The following is a 27,729-nucleotide window of genomic DNA, read 5'->3' on the forward strand; positions in this document are numbered from 1 at the left end:
CATTTTGGTTGATTAAATGAACCTTATATGGGAAAGTTTGATAAAATGAACTACTTTGTTAATTTTTCAAAAAGCTCATTAATTTGTACTTAACCAGTTTAGCATTTATTGCAGTTGGAAACTGATACAGGGTTAAACTTTACCCTTACTTAAGCAAATTATTTCTCCACATAGTGCAGGTTCATAGAACAAAGATTTGTTTGCAGGATAACAGTCAAGGTATTTAGGAAGCAAATCTCTCAAGCCCTTGAGAAACTACCATTTACAGGTTGTGGGAATGCTGATTATATATTAGGTTTACTACTCAGTGAAGCTAAAACCCCAAGGACTTTTATTTGATCAATACTTCTTTACTCCCTTGGTTTGAGGGGCTGTGATTAGAAACATGTACCATTTCATTTTATTGAAAAGATCTAATAATTTAAATGTTATACAAATCTGATATCCACTATACCTTTTTGCAATGTTGCTATTGTGGTAGATGTTAGTCAATCAAGAGGGATGATCTCTAGGGATTTTCATGAGATGTCTAGGTCCACCCTTCACGGTTCTGATGTAACATAAGATAAGTTACTAAGTTAATCAGCTGAGGACGGTGCTTAGCCCACACCTACCACAGGCCTGTGCAACTAGTCTACAAACTGCGCTCCATTTATCATAAAAGTCACCGCCCTTGACTCATAATGTCTGCTTCCCTGCACTGTGTAACATTGGAACTGAATGGGAATCTTGGGTTACAGAGAATTTTTTTACACTTAAAAAGTTATGATTAGGGAGTATGGGAGCAAACAGTGCATACAATTTCAGTTCTCAGTTGTATTTCTCTTCTCATGGGTCTTCATCCTGAAAATACAGAACACTGCAGTATTTTGTTCATTATCTGGAGATCCCTTGTTAAAATATTATCTATGATACTACTGCTTTGGCATTTCTGGGGCCCTCAGGTGGCTTACATAAGCACACAGCTGCAGGTAGCTCCCTTTGGCTCGTGTTTTAAGCCGGAGCCCCTGCCTCTGCCGGAAACCAGCCTGAGGAACTGGGTGGCATGAGGGCTTCAGGCCATTTATTTATTTAAAAGAGTTTATTTATTTATTTTTAGAGGTGAAGGGAAGGAGAAAGAGAAGGAGAGAAACATCAGTGTGTGGTCGCCTCTCGAATGCTGGGGCCCCTACTGGGTCCCCTACTGTGGACCTGGCCTGAAACCCTGGCATGTGCCCTGACTGGGAATCGAACCCGCGACACTTTGGTTTGCAGGCCTGTGCTCAATCCACCAGCCAGGGCTTGGCTTCAGGCCATTTAGATGCCCAAGAATGAGAAGCTAAGCTAGAGAGAACTAATTTCTTATTTCATACTCTGAGATTGAATATTTCCAGAACAGGGTTTTCATGGTGATAGGTTTCTGTGGCATTCAGAGATAGGAAAAGGCAATTGAGGACGTGCACTGTGTGCTGTGTGTGGTTAGACTACTAACTCCTTGAGATGAGCAGTGATTCTAACTTGACAATGTCAGATGTTCCAAAAGATGCCATTGTTCAACATGAGTGAAATATAAAATACAAAGAGTTTCATGAGGTCAAAGTATGTTTTTAATAACTCTAAAACTGGTTAGGGGTCTTTCTTAAAATTTAGCATTTTAGAATGTATGAGATATAGTAAATGAAAATTGCAACACCTTCAATTTTTATTAGTTGAGGAAGTAATACTAAGTTTTGAAGTAAGCCAAAAATACCAGGCAAGAAGAAGTGAAAAACCGAGTGAACTTTAAGTTTTTGAATTGAATGGTGACTTGATCATGGACTAGGCTATATGTGGTCTAATAAAAGCTTGGCATAAACTGTGCATAACATTTGTATGAAAAGTCCCTTTATTTGTAGCAGTAGGCTAATTAGAGACAATATGTCTTCCAGAGTGTGGGAAGTTCTAGAGCCAGGCTTAGCTGTCCAAGTTGACACAGTTGGACACAGTATGGCTTTTAAATAAAAATCTCAGTTAGTCGGAATCTCAGCAGGCAGTCACTGACTCTGTGCAGGTCACTGAAATGCTGGCAACTGAAGCAGTGTGCCATTTAGGTGAATGAGTTTCAGTTTTTAGAATAAAAGATTGAGATTTATCTTTGTGTTCTGATGAATATAATTAATCACACCCAAATAGAAATAATCCTTTAAATGTATGATGTGTATCTTCTTCAAAGCCATCATGCAGTTTCATAATAACCATTCATGTAAATATATAATACACAGGAAATTAAAATAGTTACGTGATGGAGATATAAGATCTATAAAAATGAGTGATTTTTTAAAAAGTAAGGAGTGATAAATAAGAAAAGAAAGACTATAAATGAACTCGTAAAAATTTTTATTTAGTACTGAGCTAAACCCACTATGGTAGAATTATAGGTTTAAGAGGAATATTCATTTAAAGTGGGTATAGAAAGAAGGGTGACCTGGATGTGGGAGACTAGGATTCCAGCCTGATTCTGTTGCTGGGTTAAATCACTTAACCTTGGGCCTTAGTTTTCTCATCTGTAAAATGGAGATAATTATTGTCCAAGGGAATTATGTTTCCCTTTAGAGTTCCAGTGAAGTAAGGAATATAAATATGATTTAAAAAAACACATCAAGCATATTTAAGGTGGTGAAATGGCTGTAGTAAGTTAATGTATTAAAAGAAGAAGATTTGGAATTTAAATTAGAACAAAAAATAAAGCATGGCCCACCAAAATCATCATCTCTATTGTGATAATATCTCTATTAAAGATGGGGTGAGCGGTTGTCTCAGAAGGTACACAGATGAAATCTACAATGTTCAAATGCAGTTTTCCTGAAAGAGTTTTGAAAACTTGCTTCAGTGTTTCAAAATGGGGTGGGACTACAGAAAAAGGAAGTCTGTCAACATGTAGGAAGGGCACCAAGTTTATTGAAAACAACTTACAAAAAACATGTAAATAGAGAATAATGATCTTTGTTCCCTACTTCCCTGGCAGCCCTGCCCCCACAGTTTTACAGTGTCCTTCTTTTCTGTTTCTTTTCTGGAGGGACTAGGCATGCTGCCAGCCTACTTCATTTGTTGTCCAAGACAGAGGCTTATGTACTCGCCTTTCAATCACTATTCATTATAAAATATTTCCAGTCTTTAAGGGATGTTAGTCATGCCTCTATATGAAAAAATTCTTTTGCCATAACTGTGATGGTCATGTATAGCCATAATATTACATGGCACTCCACATTTTTATTTGGCCAAATCAGTAAAAATGCAATAGTGAAAATGCAAGTATTGGTGTCACAATAAACATACCCAGCCACTTAAGCTGTACTTGCATTCTAAGTTTGCTGTTCCATTTAAATCATGCTTAGAAAATATTTGGAGGGTCATGTATGTTAGCTTGTTTCTTTGCTTGGTTAAACAGATTTCATTATGGGGCCTAGGAATATTTTAAGGAATGCTGGAATGCAGATATTTAACCACTGAGATGATACTTTAATAAAGGTTTAATGTCTCATTTATCAGAGGCAATACAAGTGTTGTAGACCTTTCATGTTGCATGTGGCTAAACAGCTGATAGGAAATGCACTTATGGTGAGCTTACCTTTTGGAATAGAGATGGTTGGACTGTAGCAGTGTTTGTCATCACTTTAGTGTTAGCTTGGTTGGCAAGCACAGGGAGATAAGGTAACATAGTCTAGCAACTGAGAGCCAAGATTGACATCTTTCTAGTCAATGATTTCCTCCTGAAAAATAATAGTTATGGTAGTTCATACAGCTCTCATTATGTGCTATGCTGATTTCATGTGGTTGCTAGAACAATTGTATGAAGTAGATGTGTATTAATACTTTCTTCATTTTATGGATAGGTAAATTGAAACTTGAAGAGCTTAAGTGACTTGTCCACACAGAGAAACTGATACTTGAACTACTAGTCTGACACCCAAATCCTTGCTGTTACCATTTTCTAGTGGAACTTCTTTGCATTAGGAAATGATACAAGGGAATAAAAGCCCGCACTGGGTCTCTTCTCTAATGATTTAAGTTTGTAGAATTAAAAACTTTTTAAATCTAAATGCTCTCCCCATCGAACTTGATTAGACCACCAGAATCATTTTTAGAGTTGGGTTTCTTCTAAATCATTGCTGAGATTTTAGGTTAGCAGCTGAAATATATCTGGGCTGCTTTTGTCAGCTTCCATGGCTTTGCTGCTTGCCCAGCTTGCCAAAAGATCTTTAATGAAAGAAATTCCTGCCATTCTCTCCAGCTCCTCAGATCTCATCTGCTTGGTTTGCTGTCCAGCTGGTTAGGTATGTTTGTTGACTGGGGCTCTGGTTTTCCTCATAGCATCTTTTATAGCTAGAGGCAAGTCTGCCTCTAACCACCTGGCTTCTTATCTCTCGTTGCTCTTTGCCAGTCCTGGAAAGGCCTTAGTTTACCTTTCCTAAATACATACCCTGAATGCCTGCATTCTGCTGTGTCTGTGGACAGAGTCCGGTTTTCCAGGCCCTGTGCTGGATACAGTAAAGGCTGGAGAGCTTCTCTGTCCTCCACCAGCTTTAATGTTTGGTGAGTGTTATGGGACCAATATACAAGTAAATATAATAATATAAAAAATTGCATGGTATATTAATAGACATTCAGAAAAGAGGTAGATGACAGTAACATAGTATTTCTCAAAATTTTCTATCAGAGGAAGGGAAAATGGACATGGTTTGGCCCAAACTGGCTGCCTCAGTAGAAGTAACAAGATAAAATTTAATGCACATAAATTCTGCTTTACCCACAACATGTAAATTCTAAAAAATGTAAAACAGTATAAAATTACTTAGATTCCTTTCCCCTAAATTTTCTAATAAAAGTGGCACCAGGAAGACGCACTAAAAGTATCCATGGCTTTCTGAAGCGCTGGCTCCCGCTGTGCATGACAAGCTGTGTCGGTATTCAGTATCTGAAAATCAGCAGATGCCCTGGTGGGGTTTTGTAGGGTGGCTTTCAGATCAGTCTGGCTAGGGAGGCAGGTCTTACAGGCTCTTTAAAAGGACAAAAGGAAGCTATGTGCATCGTCTTCCAGTAGAGCCGGCCGCTTGTGTAGGGCATGATGCAGCTTCACGGTGGTGCTGCAAGCGCTTCTCTGTCTGAGGGCTGTGTCCAGCGTGGGGAGGGACTGGTGACTAAGTGGGTGGTGAGAAAATTAAAGTGTAGATTTATGTGTTTGGCTGGAATATTGAAGGTGCAAAGCATAATTTGAGAAAAAAGACGGCCTAAGAAACACAGGGGAACGAAGATACTCTTGCATTGTCTAGTAGGTAGGAGGTAGTGCCATGCTTTAAAAAGGAAATTAAAGGAGTCAAATCACGGTTTAACCACAAATCTTCTTGGTATATGATACCAAGAAGGGGATGATGATGGAAAAAAGAAATAAGTTTTAAGAGTCAGCACTAGGCTGATCTGAAAGATAAGGTAACACCAGGTGCTCTTCTAGATTTGTCTGTCATCTTGGGTAGATAGTACTTAAACTAGTCGGGAGAAAAGTGGGCTGGGTCGCTGAAACACTTTCCATTACCAAACCTGTTAATAAGAGTCTAAGTTGTGGATTCCCAGCAAACAGTGGGAAATGAGTGATTGGACTAGGGAAGAAGAGGTCAGGGGTGGAAAGTAGACCAGGAAGCCCAGAAAACGTGGCAGTCCATCCCTGTGTTGCCAGAAAGTGCAGGAAAACTGCAAAGTCCTCCTTCATGTTGGGCAACTCATTTTCTAGTTAACACAAAAAAAGGCAAGGGAGATATTTTAGGAAATTTTGCTTGGAATTCCAGCATCCAAACTGAAACCACCACCACTTAGGAGTTGCCTACATAGAGATACATACAGGTAATGCTACTTAAGAGAGAACAAGTATTGAGTTACAGCAAGGCAGCTAAGGACAAACCCTTCTGAGGGAAACAGTGTGAGAAAGGGAAATCTCAAAGGAGGCAGGAAAGGAATGCTGACCGAGGCCGGAAGAGAGTCCTGAGAAACTGCGATGTGCAGTTGTTTCCTTGCTCCACCCCCCACCCCGCGCCCGGTGGCTGCTGAACCCCAGGTTTCTTCCCCAGGGTAGGAAGACAGGGTAGTTTATTTCATCTTTTGAACTTTCTATTTTTAACTTGGGCTGTGGCAAGAGTGGAAGTCTTTGTGAGATTTTTGTTTTTAATTTTCATGGAATTTGTAGCTTTATAGAAACTGTTGGATACAATCTGGCCAAGTGTTAGTTCCTGTTTGTTGTTTTTAGGGCAGAATCTTCTGGAACTGCTTGCCAGACACATGTCATTTATGGGATTATGAACTGTTTGGCCTTTATTAGAAACCAGCCCACTACTTCTGCTGAAACTCTCCTGAAGATAGTAATTTAATACACAGATTAACTATGTTATGCCTACAATAAAAATATTTCATATTCTGCATTTGCCATTATAATAAATAGTAGTTTAATAGTTACCATTTGTTGAGAACCAGTATTTCAAGTTTCTGTTATGTACCAGACTCTGCGCTAGGCCAATTTCATGCAGTATTCATGACAGGCTTGCAAGGGCTTAGTATCTTCCCTGTGTACAGGAGGAATCTGAGATTTAGAGAAGCTAAGTGCCTGCTCTCAGACAAGTGGTGGTCCCTGAATTGATGTACATGTCTGTCTGACTTTTGGCCACACTTAGTCCATGGCACAAAATGAAGATTGATTCCAAAGAAGGACTTCTTCCCAGATCTGAGCACACTCATCACTTAAGACTCGAGTTCATCACTGAAAGCACATGCTGTGATTTTCCTGTATTGCCTGCTAGAAGGGTGGTTGTATCCACTGCCAGGCAGGGTGCAGAAGTGAGATCCTGCATACGTATCTGGTGTAGAACTTAATGAGGTCATCTGAAGCTAGGCTGGTTTGTTTTACTAACTTCACAGTGACCAAGGAACCATGTTGTTATACCCTAGAGCACAGCAAGTTAATTTTGTGGACTATAGCAGTCTGCACTTTTTGTATTAACAAGGGCATGAAAAACAATGTCAGAACCGTTGGTCTCTGGTGATTCTGTCTCCTTTGACCTCCTGTGGACACAGCTATTGCTTCATGGTTGTGTTTCTCAAGCCCTTCAAGGCAAGAGAATTCCTTGATTTCATTACTGTAAGTCACTCAGTTTCACTTCTATCCAACATACATTTATTGAGTAATTATTAGTATCAAGCTTTGTCCTGGGCCTTATTCTTCTTTTTCCTTACTGTTTTTAAACCAAGCTCTGGCCAAGTTTTTTTTAAAAAAAGATTTTATTTTTAGAGAAAGGGGAAGGGAAGGAGAGAGGGAGAGAAACATCAATGTGTGGTTTCCTCTCACATGCCCCTCATTGGGGACCTGGCCCACAACCCAGGCATGTGCCCTGACTAGGAATCAAACCAGCAGCCCTTTGCTTTGCAGGCCCGTGCTCAATCCACTGAGCCACATCAGCCTTGGGTGGCCAGTTTTATTACAGAAAAATTTTGCATGACTTCCTCTTCACCAGCCTGTTCTGGCATGCTTCTAATGATACCAGAATCGTCTGGATCAATGATAGCCAGTGTGCACACTCCAGTATTTTCCACATGCTGTGCCCAGTTCAGTACCATTGCCAGTGTGTGGTGGACCCCAGTCCCGGCCAACATGGCGTAGCACTCCATTTCAGGGCTCCTCCAGGCTGGACAGTTGTAGGCTGGGGTGACCAGTTTCGCTTTGCCTTCTCCGATCATCTTCAGAGTCTCCTGCACCTCAGCACATACTTTCCCCCTTTCATAACAAACAAGCTAGAGCCTAGAATTGATTGAATCTGATGGCTTTTTTGTCTTTTTCATGGCCACCATCTTCCTGCCTTCATGTGGGATGGACCCCAACCAAGAGCAGCCACCAGGATGTCCTGGGGAGCGAGAACGGAAGGAGTTTCCCCCTGCACTGGGCCTTTAGTTAATACTGGACAACTATGATTTTGTAGCTATTTATGTAAAATAGAAAATAAAGTGGGCATTTTAAAACTTTGTTCAAGTCAGAGCCATGGAAATGAATCTTTCTCATTGTGTTTTTCTTATACTTTGGTACACACAGTGTTCTTTTCATCTCCCTTTTCTCCATCTAGCAATCTGACATTTGTAGTTCCCTGAGAGAATGCTGAAAACATAACTGCAGGTCTTTAAAACCAAGGCTTTTTTAGTAATTCCTTGACATATTCTGTGTACTGTTTTTTTTTAAATTAAGTTGAGGCTTGCAGTTATACTCATGTGTGTTCCCAGTACCATACACTTTTCAATAATTTGCCTATAGTGGATTCTTATCTTACGAACACATTGGTAGTTGGTGTACACTTTTCTCTTTCTTTCTGGTCCCTCTGGTCTATTTTGTGTGTTGAACGAACTCAGAAAGTGCCTGGAGGCTTCATTAGAAATAAATGACAGCGATTTATTCCAGGGTCTTGGAGTTTGCAAACTGGGAGCACAGCTAGGCCACACTCCAGAAATGTTCCAAAAAAGAAAGAAGAGTTAAAAGCCCTCATAGTAAAAAGTACATTCTTGAGTGCCTTCCTTTATTCTCTGCCCTAAATTGGTCCAAGATGGTTATCCGTCAGCTGTCAGGCAGACAGGATGATGGGTACCAGGAGGTCTGGTCACATTCTGGTGGTCTGGATAATGGATGTCAGCTTGATGTTTACTATCTACACGTGAGTCCTGCGGGGGATAATTAGAAGGTTGCCTTAAAGTCCAGATGCAAGGCTAGAAAGTTCAAGAATTGAAGTTTCTAGGCTAGTTAGAAGAAGAATCAAGTCTTTCCTCATGCTTCAACCTTCATAATGTGAATAATTTTAGCAGTTTGGTTAAAATGATGCATGTATTTTCTGTCTTTCCTCTTTTCTGATGTGTTTGCTTTCTATTGGGCACTAAGGGCAAAGACAGATGAAGAATATATACCTACCTGCAGGAAGCTTAACACCAATAGTATTATTCAACTATTTGGTGGGATTAGAAAACATTTCCTTTGAGTCTTAGCATGGTGTTTCATAATGACCATTTAATTATGTGTTTGTGCTAGGTTATTCCATGCTAGTAAGCATAGCCAGCCCTCTCTCACAGAGTCCGGTAAGAATCTTACCATGTTAAAATTTATGTAGCAGGTAAAGGATAAGGTAGATATGTTGTCTAAAGGTTGTACCCTCCCTGGTTTTACTGCCTGTTATTTTGGGGGAATTAGCTATGGTATGCATTAGGGAAAACATCCAATTTGGGAAACAGAAGGCCTGCCCAGTTTGGAATCTAGCTCTTAGATCCTGGGCAAAGTAAGTTGTTACATAATTTTTCAGAACTTCAGCCCTCACCCCTTTGGGTTAGGATTAAGGGGAGAGGGGAGGGAATTTTAGGGGAAAAGGGGAAGGGTTTACAGGAACAAGTATAAAGGACACATGGACAAAAACTGGGGTGGGGTAGAAATGGGAGAGAGGTGGGAAGGACTGGGGGGGGTGGGTGGGGATGGGAGTAAAAGACAGAAAACTATTGGAACAACAATTAAAATTAAAAAAAAGAACTTTGAAATAGTAAAACATCATACTAACACTGTTGCTAACATTGTAATGCATATCAAAGTTTCTTATAAATAGTAAAATATCTCTCTTATTATTGTTTTGGACAATGGACAACATGTTTTACAAGTGGCTTAAAAACCCTCATTAGGGACTTTCAAGAGTGTGAGTGGGAAGAAGGGAAGGCGAGTGGCACCCAGAAGGTTGGAATATGTAACCAATCACCTTTCAGAAATTCATGGTTTCGACAATTGAGTTCCTGTTGTACATAAGATAGGGTGTTGATTACTTGGCAGTGTTCATGGATGGTACAGTCTTTTAATTTTAGTACACTTTAAAATAAGGTGGATAAGCTGTATTTTTGGATAACTAGATGAAATGTAAAATTGAGAAAGCACAGAAAGAGTCACATATACTGGGAAGTGGGCAAGTGTAAAGGAGATTAGGAAGGCGTTGGAAGAAATGGGGGCTCGAGAGGGATGTTGAAATAGAACATGGGAGAAGAGTACATATCAGTCGAGAAGGCTGAATAACAATGTAAACAGAGGTACAAGAGACTGGATGGTTTGTTTGTGGTAATAATTAGTACCTCAGTTTGGTGTGAGTCTTAATAGATGTGGCTGGATATGTAGGATATGCCTTTTGGAAGATTCTGGACATTTTCTTAATTTGGTCTTGCCTAGTACATTGATAAGTCTTTCCAGTCCCCGTTTTCATTAAGTCTTTCAAGTCCCCGTTTTCATTAATTTCCTTTGAGAAGCCTTCTCTGTCCACTCAAACACAGCTGATTGTATCTTTTTATTTGCTGTCTCTGCATGCAGTGCAGTATAGCAGTGTGGTTAAGTGGGGATTCTGGAACCAGGTTCCCTGGGTTGAAATTCTGTTATTTACTAGTTTGTGTGGCCTTGGTGAAGTCTTTCAACTTCTATGCCTCAGGTTCTTCATCTGTAAAATGGGAGTGATATCTAATTTATGTGGCTGTTATATTAGTGGTTTAACTTACATTAAATGCATGGAAAAGTATCAGGCACTTAGTAAGTACAATCTGTGTGTTGACCACGGTAACCTCTGGTGGAGACTTTGTCAGTTGACCTTTGATCGAATTTATTTACATGGCTCAGGTTCCTACTGGACTGTTCTTTTGGAGGGAAGTGTATATTCTGTTTTTACCTCAAATTCCCATCATTTCTTACTCTCTGCCTTCTTCACGACAGCATGAAGATGATAATTCCACAGATATGTCTGAATATATTGCTTCTGTGAGTCTTGCTTAAATCGAATCCCAGAGCAACTGGATTTCAGGAGGGACTGCCTTATACCCTTATACCAGTGGACTGGGTGGTTGTACTTGTTGTGACATAAGTACAGCTCACTTCCATAGCTGACACTGTAAAAGTAATTCTATTAACACTTCTAAAGGTAGGCTCCAGTTCTTAAGTCTGTGTGTAAAGAGAGTTATAATTAAACATTTACTGTTTTGTATTTCTTTAATGAAAAGAAGTTTCAGTGTTTCATTAGCATCATACAATCACGGGTGCTGTAGGTTAACCCTTTGCTATAAAACCATTGCAGAGTAAAGCCCAGTGTAATTTCTTCCAGGTTATAAGGTGAAGAATACATGTGAAGACATCCTACACTTACCTTGCAGGTTAGGCGAGTGGAAAGGATGTGGTATGGGTGGTACTTGTAGCATATTTACTATGTACAACCTTACTCACTAGTAAATGATATTCCTTTGCCTTTACCATAGAATCTGGCCATGGCAGCTCTGACTGGGCTGTTTTTCTTGGTTGTCCTCAATTTCTAATAATTGGGTAGAAATGGGGAGAAAGAGACAATATTCTCTCTTGCCTAAACTATATTTCCTGGTTGTAATATTTTATTCACTTAATCTTTCTTTTTGCATTTAGGATAAAATGTTCATTCTATCATTACACAACTTGGTACTTTAAAATTCAACAATAAGCTTTAAAAACTTAGGTTTCAAATTCAAGGTCTATATAATCACATGTGAATCAATTTCATTTAAAAAGTTTTAGAACCAGTGCATTGTTTTTGCACATCTGATCAGTGCTTAGAAACTTTGGATTGAGGGAATACTTATTTCATGTGGTTTTTACGTCTACAAGAAGGCATTGAGTTTTCCAAATCAGAACCGGGCACAGTAAGAGATGGAGCCAAGATGAAACACATGAGCTGGATTCCTCATTTGGCAGCCTGGTCAATATTACTGCTAGAAAATACCATAGATTCTGTACCTTGATGATATTTTTGACCTCATCAATACTTTTCTTTTTTCTTTAATACTTTTCTTTTAAATGAGAAAAGTAGGCCCTGGCTGGTGTAGCTCAGTGGATTGAGTGCGGGCTGTGAACCAAAGGGTCATCAGTTCGATTCCCAGTTGGGGCACATGACTAGGTTGAAGGCCTGGTCCCTGGTAGGGGCCATGTAAGAGGCAACCACACACTGGTGCTTCTCTCCATCCTTTCCCCTCTCTCTAAAAATAAATAAAAATAAAACCTTTAAATAAGAAAAGAGGAAAATCAAGAAACAAGATACTTGAAGTTGAAAATAAGTTATATTTTGAACTTTTCCCTTTATTTTTGGAATTATCATCTGAACTAGTTGAGAACCATATTATCTTGTATGATCCTTTCTTATTGTGCTTCTAAAAGGACTGTGGATAGATTGTTCATGTGTTCTTGATTCTGTCTGGGGTTGAAACAGACACCTAACTCTTACACAGAAATACTGACTCATCAGATTCTCTCTGTTATAGCATGATTGCAGTGCACCAAGTAATCATTTGAAATTGCTATCAACAGAATCTTTCTCCAAGCACTTCCCAGGGGTATCTAAGGCCTAACAGCTGCCACCTTCATTCCTGAAATTTTACCTTTTCCTTTCTTTTCTGAGATGTTCAGTAGAAATAACCAACACGTTTAAGTGCTTAAGTGTATGTCAGACACTGTCCTAAGTGCTTCCTTTATATTAATTCATTTATTTACTTCTCACAGTAACCCTGAGAGGTGGGCTCTATACCATTTAACAGATGAGGGCTCTGAAGTACAGAGAGGTTATGGAACTTGCCCACAATCATGCTACTGATTGGTAGAAGCAGGAAGCTATCCTGGGTAATCTGCCGCGAGAGCCTCACACTCTCAGTCACTTAGCCATATTGAGAAGGGTAGCTTACAAAGTGGGCAAATGAGTTCTTGTTTGGGTGTAGGAATTATGATGGTGCGTTCACTGTGATCTCTGTGAAAGGACACAGCGGCTTGCCTTTCTTAGTCAAGGAGCAAAGCCATGGGAAGCAAAGAACAATTTTGGAGGAACCGTAGTTGTTGGGTGTTGTCAAGATCTCCCTAGGACTAAGCTTTCAGGTAACTCATTGAGTTTTGAGGGGAAACTCAGAGGAGCTTGTGGTGAGGAGGGGAGAGAAGGAGGATCTCTGTTCCAGGGTTCCTAAGTATCCTGATCTACTCATATAACCCCCTCCTTTCTTCTCAAGTCTGCTGTGTAGGAATTGCATCTGTAACTTCAAATCCATTTTAGTATAAGCCTTTATATTGTACATGGAAAAATAAATGGATATTAGTAGAATGCTTTTTGCCAAGTCTTGGTGAGGGGTACCCACATACAGCTTGGCTTAAAATTATCCTACAAGTGTGCTTCCTGTCTTTGTCTTCTCAGAGCATCTGCTACAGGGGTTACGATTTCTCTAGCCTCAGCCAGAGCTGTGCACTGTCGCATAAATGCACACTTGTATAGTGCTCTTCTGTCTGGAAGGCCAGCTAACTCCTCCATCTTAATGAGCTGGGCTGGAATGACAACTGAAGCCATTTATTGAGTTGCCTCATGTGTACCAGGCACATCTTCATTTAGTCTTTGTAACAAACCTATGCAGTATTAGTTCTGTATTGTAATGGATAAGAAAATTGGGTCTCAGGAAGGATGAGTGATTGCTCACGGCTTCACAGCTAATTGCTGGAGTTTAGTTCTGAAGAAGCCTTTTTCCCATTGACTGATCATTCACTATGGAAGCTTTCTTCATCTTTCCTAAAAGTCCAAAGCAGAGCCATTTTTAATCTAATAGACTTCTGCTCTCTTAAATTGAAAGTACCTCTCAAGGAGAATGTGAGCTGGTCCCACAATTTTACCCCTCTTGTGGGAAGAGGTGTTACTTTACATCCTCTTTCCAGAGCATGATTTATTTTTTCAATCAATATTTTAAAAAATTCAGTCTTGTGTGTGTGTTTATATTTGTTACTGTTTTTTAAAAGCCTCCCTGAGGCTTGAGGCCTCTGGTCCTCAAAATTGTTATTGGTGTCAGTGTGTTGGTGAGTTCTTGGATCACAGTGGTGCTGACAGTGACCTTCATATTTGGAGACCTCTTCACGTGTGAGTGCTCACTTTGATGGGTACATGGGCTTGGAGTTTCATGAATGATGGGTTACTATAATAAATCATGGGGTCATGTCTAGGTATAGAGCCATAGTTGTTCTCCTAAAAGAAAAGAATAAGAATATTACCCTTGCTGAAAGGGTAAGGAAGACTTTATTCAGGGCTGTGGTTATAGATGCCAAGAGTGTCACAATGCGGGGACAGAGATCAGGCTTAACTCTGGATGCAACAAGAACAAATGGAGATTTACATAGCTGAGGAGCAGGTTGGGGGTGTTTGGCAGGATTCTGGCTAAGACAGGGCTACTTGGGGCTGCTGGGGAATAGCTGAAGTCAATGCCTAGTTAAGAAGAGGGCACAGAGAAGCCTGATTAAAGGTTGGTTAGAGAGAGTCTTTGTTGCGTCCTATTGCTTGCATTTAATGTGAGGGTTCAGTTATTGGACTTGAACCCAGGGGAGATACCACTGGATGAAATACAGAGTGAATTCCTCTCAAAAGTTTTCCTACTGGTGCAAACTTCTGTGGAAGGGTTGGTATAGGTGACCAGAGTAGTTCTGAGATGTGGGACCTTTAAAACTTCTGTGACATGGCATTGTCAGATTGATTTATTTTTAATTTTATTTAACAAACACAAATAGTACTTAAGTGTCAGGCTCTGTTTTAAAGCTTTTACAAATATTAACTTACTTAATCCTTAAAACAACTCTATGAGGTGGTTGTGCCATTGCCACTCACTTTTTATGAGAAAACAGAGGCCCATAGTAGGTAAATAATTTGCCCAAGGTCATGTGGGTGGAGGGACTTGGGTTTCACCCAGGCAGCCTGGCTTCAGAGTCTGCTTTCGTAGTCATTCTGTTAGGTTGCATTCCAGGCTTTTGTCTCCCAGGAATTTCCTTCTCATTATTCTGGACTCATCTTTATTCTCTTCAGGAACAAAGAAGAATTCTTCTGGATTTAGCCACACTTTGGACATTGTTCAAATTGAAGTCAGGATTGAAGAGTATGTCTAATTGTACATCTCCAATAAATCACAAGGTTATTTGTAAACAATCTTCCAGGTGGCCTTTCACCTTAGAAGAAGATCAAAACCAGTAGTTTATTGGTAAAAATATATTCTCTACCTGTTTCACAGCCTGTGGAGAATAACATCGATGACCCATTCCAATCAAAGGTTGACTGCTTTTTTTTTTTTTCCCCACCAGCAACCTTGATAGCATTCCACTTTTTAAAAAAATAGAGTAAATGCTCCATTTGTAGTAATTCTTTGGTAAAGCCTTCAGGAAATTGGCTTCCAGATAACACATGAGTGGCACCAAAACTTTCTTAAAGGCAAGTCCCCTTCGAGCAGAGCAGATCCAGTTCTTAAAATACTTCTTCAGTGATCTCTTTAGATTCAGCTGGTATTTGTCAAGCTGGTATTTTAAAAGGCTCTGGTTAATAGAGTGTCAACATCAAAGTTATCTACTATTACATGTGGAAACTTGAGTGTTCCATGGTACCTTCAACTTATGACTTTTAAACTTGAATTACAGATCTGTCTATGGCAGTACAGAAGTTTTCCCAGTCACTGCAAGATTTCCAGTTTGAATGTATTGGTGATGCTGAAACAGATGATGAAATTAGTATTGGTGAGTACTACTATTCTTCAATATCTTAAGTAATAATTTTAAAAGTCGTACTTAAGATACTGATTTCATTGAAATCAAACAGATTCACACACTCAAATAATAAACATGTAAACTATTCTGACTGTGATACAGGTAAAGGGTGATTTTTGGTGAGTGTGGAAAAGGGTATTATAAATTGTTGTAAAATTGTGGTTTCTTGCATAAGGGAATTAACTTAGTAATTCTATAATTCAGCTCAGCCCTTTGAGGAGATGTGGATAACAATGTCTCTGCCTCAAAGTTGATCATTCATTCAAACTAATACATATCGGGCCTCTGTTATTAAATGTACAAGGTACTGTTTTAAATGAATTTTTTTACTTAATACCGATTTCTCTTTTAACATGAGTATTTGTTTATATCAGGGGAAAAAAACCAGTCATGACATATTAAACCAGTATTGTAGATCACAGAAGGTTTGCTGGTGATCAGGAGACTCGAGCCCTAATCCGGCTTTGCCACAGTAATTTAGCAGTCTGACCCTGGGAAAAGGCATGCTCCTTCCTGAACCACATGGTTTCATTTCCCATAAAATGAATAGGTTGGGTTATGTGATCTCTGAAGTTTTATCCATATCTGAGCTGTTTGATGACCAGATTCATGCAGAATTCTTTCTCCCACATTGTAATAATCCCCACTTGCCAGTTTGTACGGATGGGGTCCATTTGTAGGCAAAGTTGGAGACATGTCCCTTAATAAGAAGGCTGTGTAAAATGTGTGCACATTTTAGAGAATAATACTAAGTGTACTCACCTTCCTGGTATAAAAATAGAACATTACAGGTATCTGGAACAGTGAGTCCCAAGCTTTTATGTGTATATGACACACCAGGAGACCTTATTAAACGCCATTCTGATTGAGAAGGTCTCGGGTGGAGTGTGCAGCTCTGCCTGCATTCCCAGCAGACTTGAAAGTAGCATTGACGCTGCTGGTGCACGGACCACGCTTCGGGTAGCAGAGATTTATGGCTCCTGACCTGTCTCTCCACAGTCACATTCCTCTCTTCTCTCTGTCATTTTTTTATAGTTTTCTCAATTGTATGCATTTTTAAATAAAGTGTTTTTACTGTTTTTGTAAATAAGTAACAAGTCCAAAGCTGTCAGTGCAAGGAAAGGGCAGTGTTATCTCCACAAGAGAAAGGCTCTCAGGAGAAGATAAGCTGAATGAGTTTCTGATTCACTGCATGACTTTAGCTTGTTTACATTCATGAGAGTTTCTCCTGGAGAAATTATTGGGCAAAGTGCAGAATCCTTTGACAGTCAGTTTCTGCATGTGGGATTTGCATTATGCATAGATCATCATGGGCAGGTTGGCAGTCTCTCAGGGGAGCTGGGCCAGGTGCTCACTTTGTTAGCTGAATGTTAGTTACCCTGAGCGGGGTGTGGAGGGGCTGGCTCTTGGGATCAGAAATGGCTTCCTCTGCTCACAGCTCTCTAATGAAAGGTGGCTGAGCTATGCTTGTCGCTGGGTTGGGGGTTAGTTAGGGAGGCCCTAGCAAGAAGGGAGAGGACTGTCAGAGGGGCCTGATGCAGCATGACTTCTTCCTCTTTACTGGATGAAAGGGCAAAGACATCAGTGACATGCACCATGACATTTGGAACAATAGCTGTCATTTTGGGTGCCACTTCTTGATATTTGTCATAAATATCTAGCCCCCAATACAGGCTTTGTAGCACACACCTAGCCAGACCAAAGCTTAGATTACTAAAAGCTTAGATTAATATTCTAAAATATTAATATATAAGCATTATTATCTAGAAAAAAGAAAGAATACCCACATACTCATGTAACTGTAGTTATTTTGACTTAGTAATGAAACTCATAAATTCTAAGAAGGCAGAGGTCAGATCTCTATTTTTTTTAAATAACATTTTTTTAAAGATTTTATTTATTTATTTTTAGAGAGGGAAGGGAGGGAGATAGAGAGAGAGAGAGAAACATCAATGTGCAGTTGCTGGGGCTAAGGCCTGCAACCCAGGCATGTACCCTGACTGGGAATCGAACCTGCGACACTTTGGTTCACAGCCCGAGCTCAATCCACTGAGCTACGCCAGCCAGGGCTATTTATGTGTATATTTTTTAATAGAATAATATGTGTATATTTTTCTTTATAAAGAGGATTATAGTAAATACTTCTGGGTTTTTATGGATGTAATTTTTAATTTCATGACTTTAGAATATTTCATCATACTTATATACATGAATTTATGAAATCCCTATAGTATATTCAGTTTGCTTCTAGTTTGTCTTTTACTTGTTAACAGTATAGTAAACATATTTCCCTTAATTCCATTGTGTTTCTTAAAATACCTTCTTAAAGTCACACATACTAGCTGCAGAGATAGGGTTTTAATCACGATGCTATGTGGGCTCCTAGGCAGATGTTAGGTGATTTTCCCAGCTTGTGCCAACATTGGTCTCTTTGTCTCTTTCCACTTTGGCTGAACGTTGTTGCTGTTGTGGCTCTGGCAGGTACGATGTGCAAGGTGTGAACTGATCAGTAGGAAAAGGCTTATTAGATGGATGAACATTAAATTAAATGATAATACTTAGAGGGCTTTGAGAAGTTAGGTCAAGGTGAATGCTGTACAGGGGTAGGTGTCATTTTGTTTGCTGCTTTTATATCAGGAGACTTATTTCAGTTAGCTCCTATTACAGGGAATCTGGCTTAAACACCAATGCTTTGTTAGGAAAACCTAACTTAGAGTAAAAATATTTATAAACATAAGTTATTTCTAAACAACTAATGTAAAAATATAGATATGTTTCCACATCCTCACCATCTAACCTTTGAATGCTTTTACTGAGCCTCCATGTGCAGTCTAAAGTTACAAGTAACAAGGTATGTAATAAAGAAATACTAGACTTTCAATAATCATTCCTAACATGCAGGGCTCATGTGAGGATATGGCAAGCTGTTGCACCAAGGACAGGCATCCACAAATGCATCTCTGAGACTGTTGGGTAAGGCCGGCATGGGTGGACAGCAGGAACTGCCCTTTCCTGCCTTTGTCACGTTCACTTCTGTATGGGAAGGTACAAAATGTCAGTTGTCTTTATTTATTTTCATTATATTTTTTTAGTGTCAGTTATCTTTAAAATAGCTTGTTGAAGCCCCACTTTTAGCTTCTTTATTCCTCTGAGTCAGTAAAAGAGGAATGAAGTAGAGACAGCTGTGACTCTTAGCTTTGCGTAATAGCCACAACAGTCTCCTCCAGAGTAGCCTTGAGACATAACCAAAGATGTAACCACTAAAAGTGATGACTTACCAGAAAAGCTCATCTTTTATAAGTGAGCAATGTCAGTGCAAAATAATCATAAAATCAAGATATTTGCAGACTTTCTGTGAGTTATGATGGTGGGCGTGGCTGGGAGGGCAGTAGGAAGATGAGTAAGGTGTCTACTTTCAGTGTGCATACAGTGGGATAGGGTGGAAAACAGATCTTGAGCAAAATAAGGAAAAGAAGGAGCTGTTTCTGTATCAATATAATTACGTAACTAGTGGAAGCTATTCCAGGAATCTCTTAGACTCGTAGGCCTATGTCTGGCCTGTAAATTGGCCCCGCTCTTCAGCTGTCCCCCTCTGCACCCACCTTTTGGCCTTGTGCCTGCTGGGTTTTTTGTGTTCTTGTTTTGGTATCAGTGACACATTGCTGGCTTGGAAGGAAGCAAAATGGGAATGGTGGTCTGGGACACAGTGGGGAATTCCTGTGCCTCAGAGGGCAGGTTAGTTGTTTCCAGAATTGAAGTCCCAAGTAGGGCAGCATGGGACACTCCTTTTAGCATCCTTCTTTCCATTCAAGAGCAGCAAGAGGTCACTGCACCTCCCTTTTCTAAGGATGAATGAGCTGCAGGTGAGCTTTTGATGGCTCCCTTTTATCTGCCCACTGCTGTGCTGGCCTGGTGGGAAGCAGCTTATGAGGCCATCCCACTTAACTTCACACAGCTGTTCTAACTGCCCACTCTTTGTACTGCTGCAATTTTGAAATGAGTAAAGACATTGAGTTAGGAGTAAGTGAGGAGTTGAGTAGCTGGACACTTGGAGTTTGGAAATTGGTGGTGTAGAGGAGGGGAGGGAATATAAACTAGTATAAGATTCACTCCTCCTCAGGTAAGTATATGGGTAGACTAGGTACAAAATGTATCATTTATCAACTATAATTGCATACTAATATGCAAAAAGACAATATTCACTGTATCAGTCCTGGTACATGTACATGCATGGAAATCATGTGAACCCAAGTGAGGCAGTGTCTAGTCTTAAAACCTAACTAGTAAGAAATAAAAGGCTTTCTCCACAAAACTAAAATACTATTCCTTTGAAAACAGGTTACCCTGGTTCATTAAACAAGTACAAGCTCAAAGATATTCCTGTGAATCTGCTAGGTTAATTTAGCTCATGAGAGTAAAGGGTAATAAAAGCTGTAAATCTTAGTGTATTACTTCAGAATGTATGTCCACACCAAAGTTGGGGTATGCAAGTTACTGTTTTGTTTCTGTATTTAGTGCCTATAATTTGAAATCACTTTTAACCAGTCTTAAAAGAAGTCTAGATTTAAAAAAAAATAAATATTGTTAGTCATGCTGAACTAGTGCCAATAAAAATATTAGTCATTGATAAAAGGCAATGCTTGTTCATTCTACGTAATTCTGGAAACCATTGGAAAGTCCAGTTGCAGTTGTGCATAAACAGCTTGCGTGGTGGCCTGTGCTAATGCTCATGAAAGTCTTGGGCAATGTGAACCTTGCCCTCAGGAGATTAAACATTTACCAAGTAGGAGAGTCAGTTTGCTAGTAAATATTTTAGGTGGGGACTTCATTCCTTCAGACACACCTAAACAGAAAATTCCTGTGGTAGTGACAGACAACACACAGCCACTTGTCAGCTAAGGTATGGTTCCCAACACTGAGTGGAGAAATGAGGCCATCAATTAGGTAATTCAAATCCAATATATTTTGTAATAATTGCCAAGATATTTTTGGCATAACTAATGTATTCCGGTTCAGATATTTACTCTGTTTGAATGCAGATCTTCAGACACAGCAATACTGATGATCTGGTGCTTAATAATTCTTAAAATGAAGAACATGTTACATCCTAAAAAAAAAACAAAACCCAAACACTTTTATGTGGAAGTCTGTGTACAAATTGTAAGATGGATAAATAGTAAGTGGAACCTAATCCAGTTTTGACTAATGTGTTGTGTGGAATGTGCCCTACATTTTGGATTCTTTTCTCTTCTCTCTTTAGGAGAATATGTTGAAAGATGAGACCCACAGGAGAGAAATTTAAAGTAGTCACGTTTCAAGTCATAGGACTTTATTGTTTGTTCCCAAGTGAGCAGAGCTTTGGCCAGGTGCAGATAATTGTCGTCTGATCACCTCTCCGAGGCTGGGTGTGCAGTAGTGTGATACAGTGGTCCAGTGACTAAGCTGGATTAGTCTGAAACCGTCTTGGTACATTGACAGACGCCCGGGAGTGATCACTGATGCTTGCCCAGAGGGTGTGAGGTAGATATTTTTTAAGGGAGGAGGAGAAACGTTGCCTTCATTTTCCTTGTTAGAGAAATTAATGTGGGAAAATGCATAAATCGTATGTCAAATACATGCATTCACTTTGAGCATGCATCTGTTAGGTCTAATGGAAAGGTGTTGCTTGATCAGTTTGCCAAGTAATAAATTAGGAATATAGTCTAGGATGGGAGGTATGGCAGTTTGCTTTGTGTGTTTCGAAGGGATTCCTATACAGTATAAAAACTCTGAGAGACAGTAACCTGTGTTTCAGGTTTAAAAACAAAACAAAACTGTTATATTTATAAATGAAGGAAATACATTTAAAAGGTCGAATGAATTTAGCTAAAAAAGAACCTATTTGACTTAAAATAATAAAATTCAACTGTCAACTGCTAAGCTATGACATTAAGTGCTTTTGTAAAGACTTTCTTCAGAATTTAGTTATGAGCTATAAATACTCATCCATACGGATTACTACTACTAATTACCTAATGCTATTGTGATGCATCAGCTGGAGTGTGGCCAGGGAGTTCTTCTTGGGCATTTCTTTGAAAAGTTTGCAAACCAGAGACATTACCATTACCAACCTCAACCGAAGTCTTCCAAAAGAGATCTGTGATTTTTATTAAATTTGAGGAAACATATTACATTTTCATTTGCTGAATCAAAAGAACATCCATCAGTTATTACAGACCCTCATTACAACCCACTTAAATGTGGTTATATAAATCAGGAAGTCCTCTTAAAGTGGAACCTTCCCAAATGCCTAAATTGTTTATACAAATAACATTTTCTTTTGAACTCGGTAGAGGAAGCATATTTTACTTTTTAATGACTCTCAGTTGGACAATTGAATTATTGTTTTCCATTTTTTTAACCATCCTTATTTTTGCACCCACACAGAAACCACCCACAATTATGGATGGGAACAGCTGGGAAAGATGCACATTTCAGGTGGAGTTCTTCTCTAAAAAACATGCCACTTACGAGATGTTTTCATCATATGAGCTCTGTGTTTTAAAGACCTTAACTTGATTTAATTTAAAATTCAAAGGCTTAGCTTTTTTCATTTCAGGCTGTAAAAAACAATAAGAAACTTATGCCTCTAGCCACATGTCTCAGAGGAAAAAAATGTCTTAACTTATTAATATACAGTAATCTCCTGAAACCCATTTATTTCTTTTGTGATTTGTTCTGGTAAACAAACAGAAACATAGTTTAGTCTTTTTCACAGAGAACTCAGTTTCTTATCTCCTTCCACAAATTTTATGCTCTTTGAGGTTAGAAAGTTTTTCTCCCATTTCTATTCCTGCATAATACTTTAGAGCTTTATTTGTAGCAGAGGCTTAGTAAGTATTTGCTGCATAAATAGTCCCCCTGCAAAACCTAGCAAACCTTTATATTAAAAAAACAACAACAACCATCCTACAGTACATAAATTTTCAAGATAGATCAGGCCTAGGTGAATGAGTGGGAAGATGAGGGAAAGCCAAGGAACGGATGTTTAAATCAGTCATGGAGAAGTGGCTGGTGAGGGGGGAGCAGGGGAACATTTCAGATTTAGGGAAGGGATGAATGAAGGCTGCGAGAAGGAAAGGAGATAGCCAAGGGGAAAAGGGCATGTGTGAAGGTTATGGGCAGGTAGACAGACCTAATAGTCCCTGTTAGGGATGGGGAGTTTTAACCTAAAAGCAGTGAGAAGACATTGCAGGGCATTAATCAGAGAAGTGACATAGTATTTGCATTTTGAAAAGGTTAGTCTGACTGTCTGATAGAAGACTTAAGAAGGCTGTCCCAGATGTGGTTCTCTCAGAAGGTTTTTCTTGGCCATTTCCTTGGGTTTGTGCTCAGGAGAAAATGGTGCATGGGTAGCCTGACTTTATAATGTCACAGCCTGAATATATGGACACCTATGGGTTTTTGTTTGTTTGTTTTTAAGTGCAGTTGCAGAACCACAGAGTACATCTCTTTTGATTTTATGTATGAATAGAATGGTCTTAGAAAAATTGGAATCTTATGGTTGGCTTGTAATTTCCAGCCTGAACATGACATGCTCTTGATGGTGTTTTTATCATAACTTTTGGTATAATAACAGAAGCATGCTTTACTGCCTGTTGATAAACATCAGGCACCAGAAAGGTTAAGTAGTAGCCTGTGGTGTTAGGTGCATAGTTTGCACTTTGTTGGTAATTTACTAGTTTGCTCAGTGGAGTTTGTCCACCAATGTTGAATATAATGTAAATTCTGTCTCTGCTTTGAAAACGGCTTTTGAAGATGGTATCATGTTACAGTTGTTTTCAGCTGTTTTCACAGTTGGTGTGGAGTTTATGTATTTCTATCTGGGGGCTGCATTTCTTCTAGGATAATTCTCATACTTCATGCACATGTGGGGATGAGGAGTTCCTCGGGTTATTGGTTTTTGTTTTGTTTCTTTTTAATTATTAGAAAGTACTACTTCTGCCTCAGAAATATTGTCCAGGTTTCTTAGAATCCCAAGCTTAGTGTCTTACAAGTACAGACTTTAGAGAACATGGGACCTGTCATTTTGCCTTAGACCCAGGTGAATCAATTTTCTAAAGTCACACCAGTAGGAGAACCTTGTTCACCTGACTCCTAGATCATGAACTTTGAGTTTACTTATTCATTTGTTCAATAAAGCCCTATCAGGCACCTGTGATTTATCAGACTTTGTTTTGGGCACTGACACATCAGTGTGCAAAACAGAAAAACATCTCCACCCAAATGGGTTTGCATTTATTTGAGGAATAAGATGATAAAATACTTAAGGTCATTATATATTAAGTTAGATTGTATGAATGTTTGTGGAGATACAAAAGAAGAGAGATTTCAAAAAAAACTTTTTCAGTATTTTTTAAAAATATTGATTTAAATTTTAATATATCAAATTTTAATATAGTGATATTACTGCAGACTGCTTATAAACTGAACCTTGATTTATCCTTTGTTCCCTGTGTGATCAATCAAATTTACATGATCGTGTCAAGTTTACATTATAAAGACTGACCCTATTTCTGTATTGAAAACGTTAGGTATAAAGGCATAAAGGTAGCCAATATTTCTGAGGCCTGCTGGTTGTAACCACACTAGATTTTTTTTCTTTTCCTGAAGCCTTTAGAGTATTGAAGCATATCTCCAGTCTGTATTTGACCTCTGCATTCTTCTGCTCCAAAACATTGTACTTCTTTCCTTGCTCGGGCATATCTAGTCTGACTGTGCACTTGAACATTCATTGTTTAGACGTGTGCAATATTGAAGAAAACTAAGACACAATATCATTTCCTCTGGAGTACAAAGGTTGAGACTGAGAGCAGAAGCACACATTGCCATGTAGTCTGAAATTTAATTTGCATGCTCTCAGGAGACGCTTGAGCTTTTGATTAAAGTTGCCCTTTAGGAGGTTTATTCTGGCATCAGTGTATGTGATGAGTTACAGTATGGAAATCTCTGCCAGTTCAGAGTGAGTTAAAGATTGCCTTCATCGCCAAATCATTTATGAACCAAGAGAGAACATTTCTAAATGTGAATGAAATAATCAAAGTACAGTTTCAATTTTGACATAAAATGTTTGGATCAGAAATGCAATAGTGCTGGAAACTGTCTGCAATAAGTGAGTTAGGAGGCAGGATATGGACACCCAGGGATTAATGGAAAAATTGTTGGCAAAAGGCAAAGACTAGCATATGAGTAATGAAGAGAGACTTGCAGGTGAGGAGGCTAGAATATAGAGCGAGAAGTTAGAAGGAAACAATAGTTGAATAATAGGCCCCAAAAAGAGGAAGAGAAGCTTGTCCTGGATAGTTATCTAGGAATATGTGCCTGGGGGAAATAAGACCAATTCCAATTAATTTCTCTGTTATAGATAAAATTTGGGTAGTTGTTGAGCCATGATTCGAGGGCTGTGGAGAGAAAAACGTTTGGGTCATGCTTGATTGTCGGGACTCAGATAGTATATTATTTTCTCCATAACCACAAGGCTGAAGAGTACTACTACTTCTGCCATTAAAACTACAGATGAGTTTCCAGCAAGGAAGCAGAGATGATTCTTACAAATTTCCTTAAAATACATAGTTTTCTATTTAAATGTAGTTTGAATTCTTAATTCCTTATACAAAGCATGCATCCCTCCACCACCCCCTTGCCAAACTGCCTACCATGAGAATCAAGTACGGGGAACCGTAAACATTTGATTCCTGGGCCCCACCATCAGACCTGAACTAAGGTAGAAGCCTCTGGGTTGAGACTTAAGGAGCCTTCAATTTTATGGAGATTATTGGTATCTGATGCAGCTTGTGGGAAACCACTACTCTAAACAATATACTTGTGGTTTATCCTGAGATGGGCACAATTGGGGAGTGTACAAAAATAGGGAAAAAGTCTTTTCTGGATGTGATTTTCTTTTTGATCCTAGTTCCCTGATGTCCAGGGTTTTGCCAACTGAGCCATTAAAACTAGTAGCAACATGTTTGTAGGGAAATTTGGTCATTTATTGCCACATTGTCCTTCACAGCCTGCAAAAAGGTTTTGGTTTATGCAGAACAAAGGGATTCATACCCTGATAATCAGACAAGGTGGATTCCAAACAAACTGCCCAGAGATGAAAAGCTCAGCTTTTTGAATTAAAGTCACATACAAGGTGTGGCTTAGTTCATGCTGATACAGACTTTGGGTTCTCTAGAATTTTCTACCAGTAATGAATATCTTCTAACTGCAAAGAACCTTCTGGGGTTTTAGAACATGTGAGCACAAATAAAATTTTCTTCTGTCCTTATTAGGCTTATAAAATACAAGGGAGTAAAAAAATAGCTTTATGATATAATTACTATAATACTAAGGGCTAATATGCTGAGTGCTTTAGCTACAGTAAGAACAAAAATGCTGTGAGAACACCAAAGCCAGAGAAGGGCCTTCTGATTGGGATATCAGGTGATGCTCAATAGAGGGGGTTTTCGTGCTGGGTCCTAATGGTGAGATAGACATGCTTAGGAAATGTATGTAGGTAAAGGAATGACATGGGAATGGGAAGCTATAGGAATGTCTAGTAGTTTCAAAGTGCCAAGTTAGAGATTGGAAATAGTAGCATCTCAGGCAAAGATACTTGAAAAGATACCTATGGCCTCATTATGGAGGTCCCAGGTTACTTGCAATATAGAGTTTTGATTTTATTTACCGATTCAAGGTTTTTGAGTTGGATAATGACATAATCGAAGGCGACCTTTTAAATTTATCTTTTAATCCTGAGGATATGTTTATTGTTTGAGACAGAGAGAGACAAAGAAAGAGAGAAATGAACATTGATGTGAGAGATTGACATTAATTGGTTGCCTCCTGTATGTACACCCACTGGGGTTTGAATGTATAATCTAGGTACATGCCCTGACCGGGGGTCAAACCCCTAACATTTTGGTATAAGGTGTGATGCTCCAACCGACTGAGCCACTGGCCAGAGCAAAGGTGCCCTTTTAAAATTTTGACCATTAGTACATATAATGAGTTAGAGTCATAGAAGTTGGGAAACCAACAACTAGGTTGCTATAATAGTACAACAGAGATGAAGCAATAGCCTTACATAGATACAGAAGGACAGAGGAGAGAAATCCATTATTTAGTGAGTGGAAGCAAGGAAGGAAGGATAAGCTATCACTTCAGTTAATAGGAACATGGCATTATGGGCCCATTTGCCAGTTTATATGTGCCCAGAGTACTGAAGTGGAATTAGGAGTTAAGACCTGACACATGTTAAGTTTCAAAATACAGAGAATGTCCCTGGTAGAAATTCCCAGGAGGTCATTGGATTTGTTAAATTCAGAATAGTGAGTTGGGGCTGTGGCACTATGCCTGAAGTGGTGGGAAAGGGTATACATTTCAGCTGAGCTAATCTGAGAATGGTGAGAGAAGACTTGAGTGTTTGACTTTAACCTCTCGGTGGGGTATTGTGAGGATTAAGGAGCTGTGCACAGTGCTGCAGGTATCCAGTAAATCTTCTCCCACCCATGTCTTCCTGCTGTTCCTTCTTTATGAGGGAAGGAGTATACCCAGCAAATTTGTAGACCTAGGGGAAGGGGAAATTACCTTGATAGAAAAGAAAAGTGATGGTAGGAATGAGAGTGAGAGAAAAAGAAACATGTAGCCAAAGATGGGAAAGGGTGAGATTAGAAACTTCACGGCAAGTTGTTAGCTTGCAAGAGGAGGAGGGCTCCTTTGCTGAGACAGGCAAGTTTGAAGAGAATGAATAAAGATAGCGTTGACCAGAAAGAGGGTCCTGAACTTTTCTCTGAGAATCAGAAGGCTAGGCCATCTGGTACACCGAGGGGAGGTTTGGGGCTGGGTTCTTGAGAAACGAGAAAATTCTTTGTTAGATAGTCACTGTGGGAAATAAGATTAGGAGTAAACTAGAGTTGAATGAAAGGATTGCCAAAAAGCAGAGGCCAAGGGGTTAGATAGCTTGAACTCTTGGTGTCCTTGTGGGTGTGTGAAATTGCAGAGGAGAAGGTCATTGCAGAGTAAGAGGCTGTGGAAAAGAGAAGCTGGATGTTGGGCACGGAAGCGGATGTTGAAGTTTCAGGAGAGTGGTGGCAGGA

General features: G+C 39.3%; 1 protein-coding gene and 1 pseudogene across 1 annotated transcript in view; one reads left to right on the forward strand and one right to left on the reverse strand.

Annotated features, from left to right (window-relative positions):
- ARHGAP42 (Rho GTPase activating protein 42) overlaps positions 1–27,729 on the forward strand; it is a 244,395-nt gene that overhangs the window by 49,254 nt on the left and 167,412 nt on the right. The window contains exon 2 of the mRNA XM_028516368.2: positions 15,482–15,577. Within this exon, the coding sequence (XP_028372169.1) occupies positions 15,482–15,577 (96 nt within the window). The remainder of the gene's footprint in view (positions 1–15,481; positions 15,578–27,729) is intronic.
- LOC114500914 lies at positions 7,453–7,845 on the reverse strand (annotated as a pseudogene).

Source organism: Phyllostomus discolor, chromosome 6, assembly GCF_004126475.2.
Source record: "Phyllostomus discolor isolate MPI-MPIP mPhyDis1 chromosome 6, mPhyDis1.pri.v3, whole genome shotgun sequence".
Taxonomy (NCBI): domain Eukaryota; kingdom Metazoa; phylum Chordata; class Mammalia; order Chiroptera; family Phyllostomidae; genus Phyllostomus; species Phyllostomus discolor.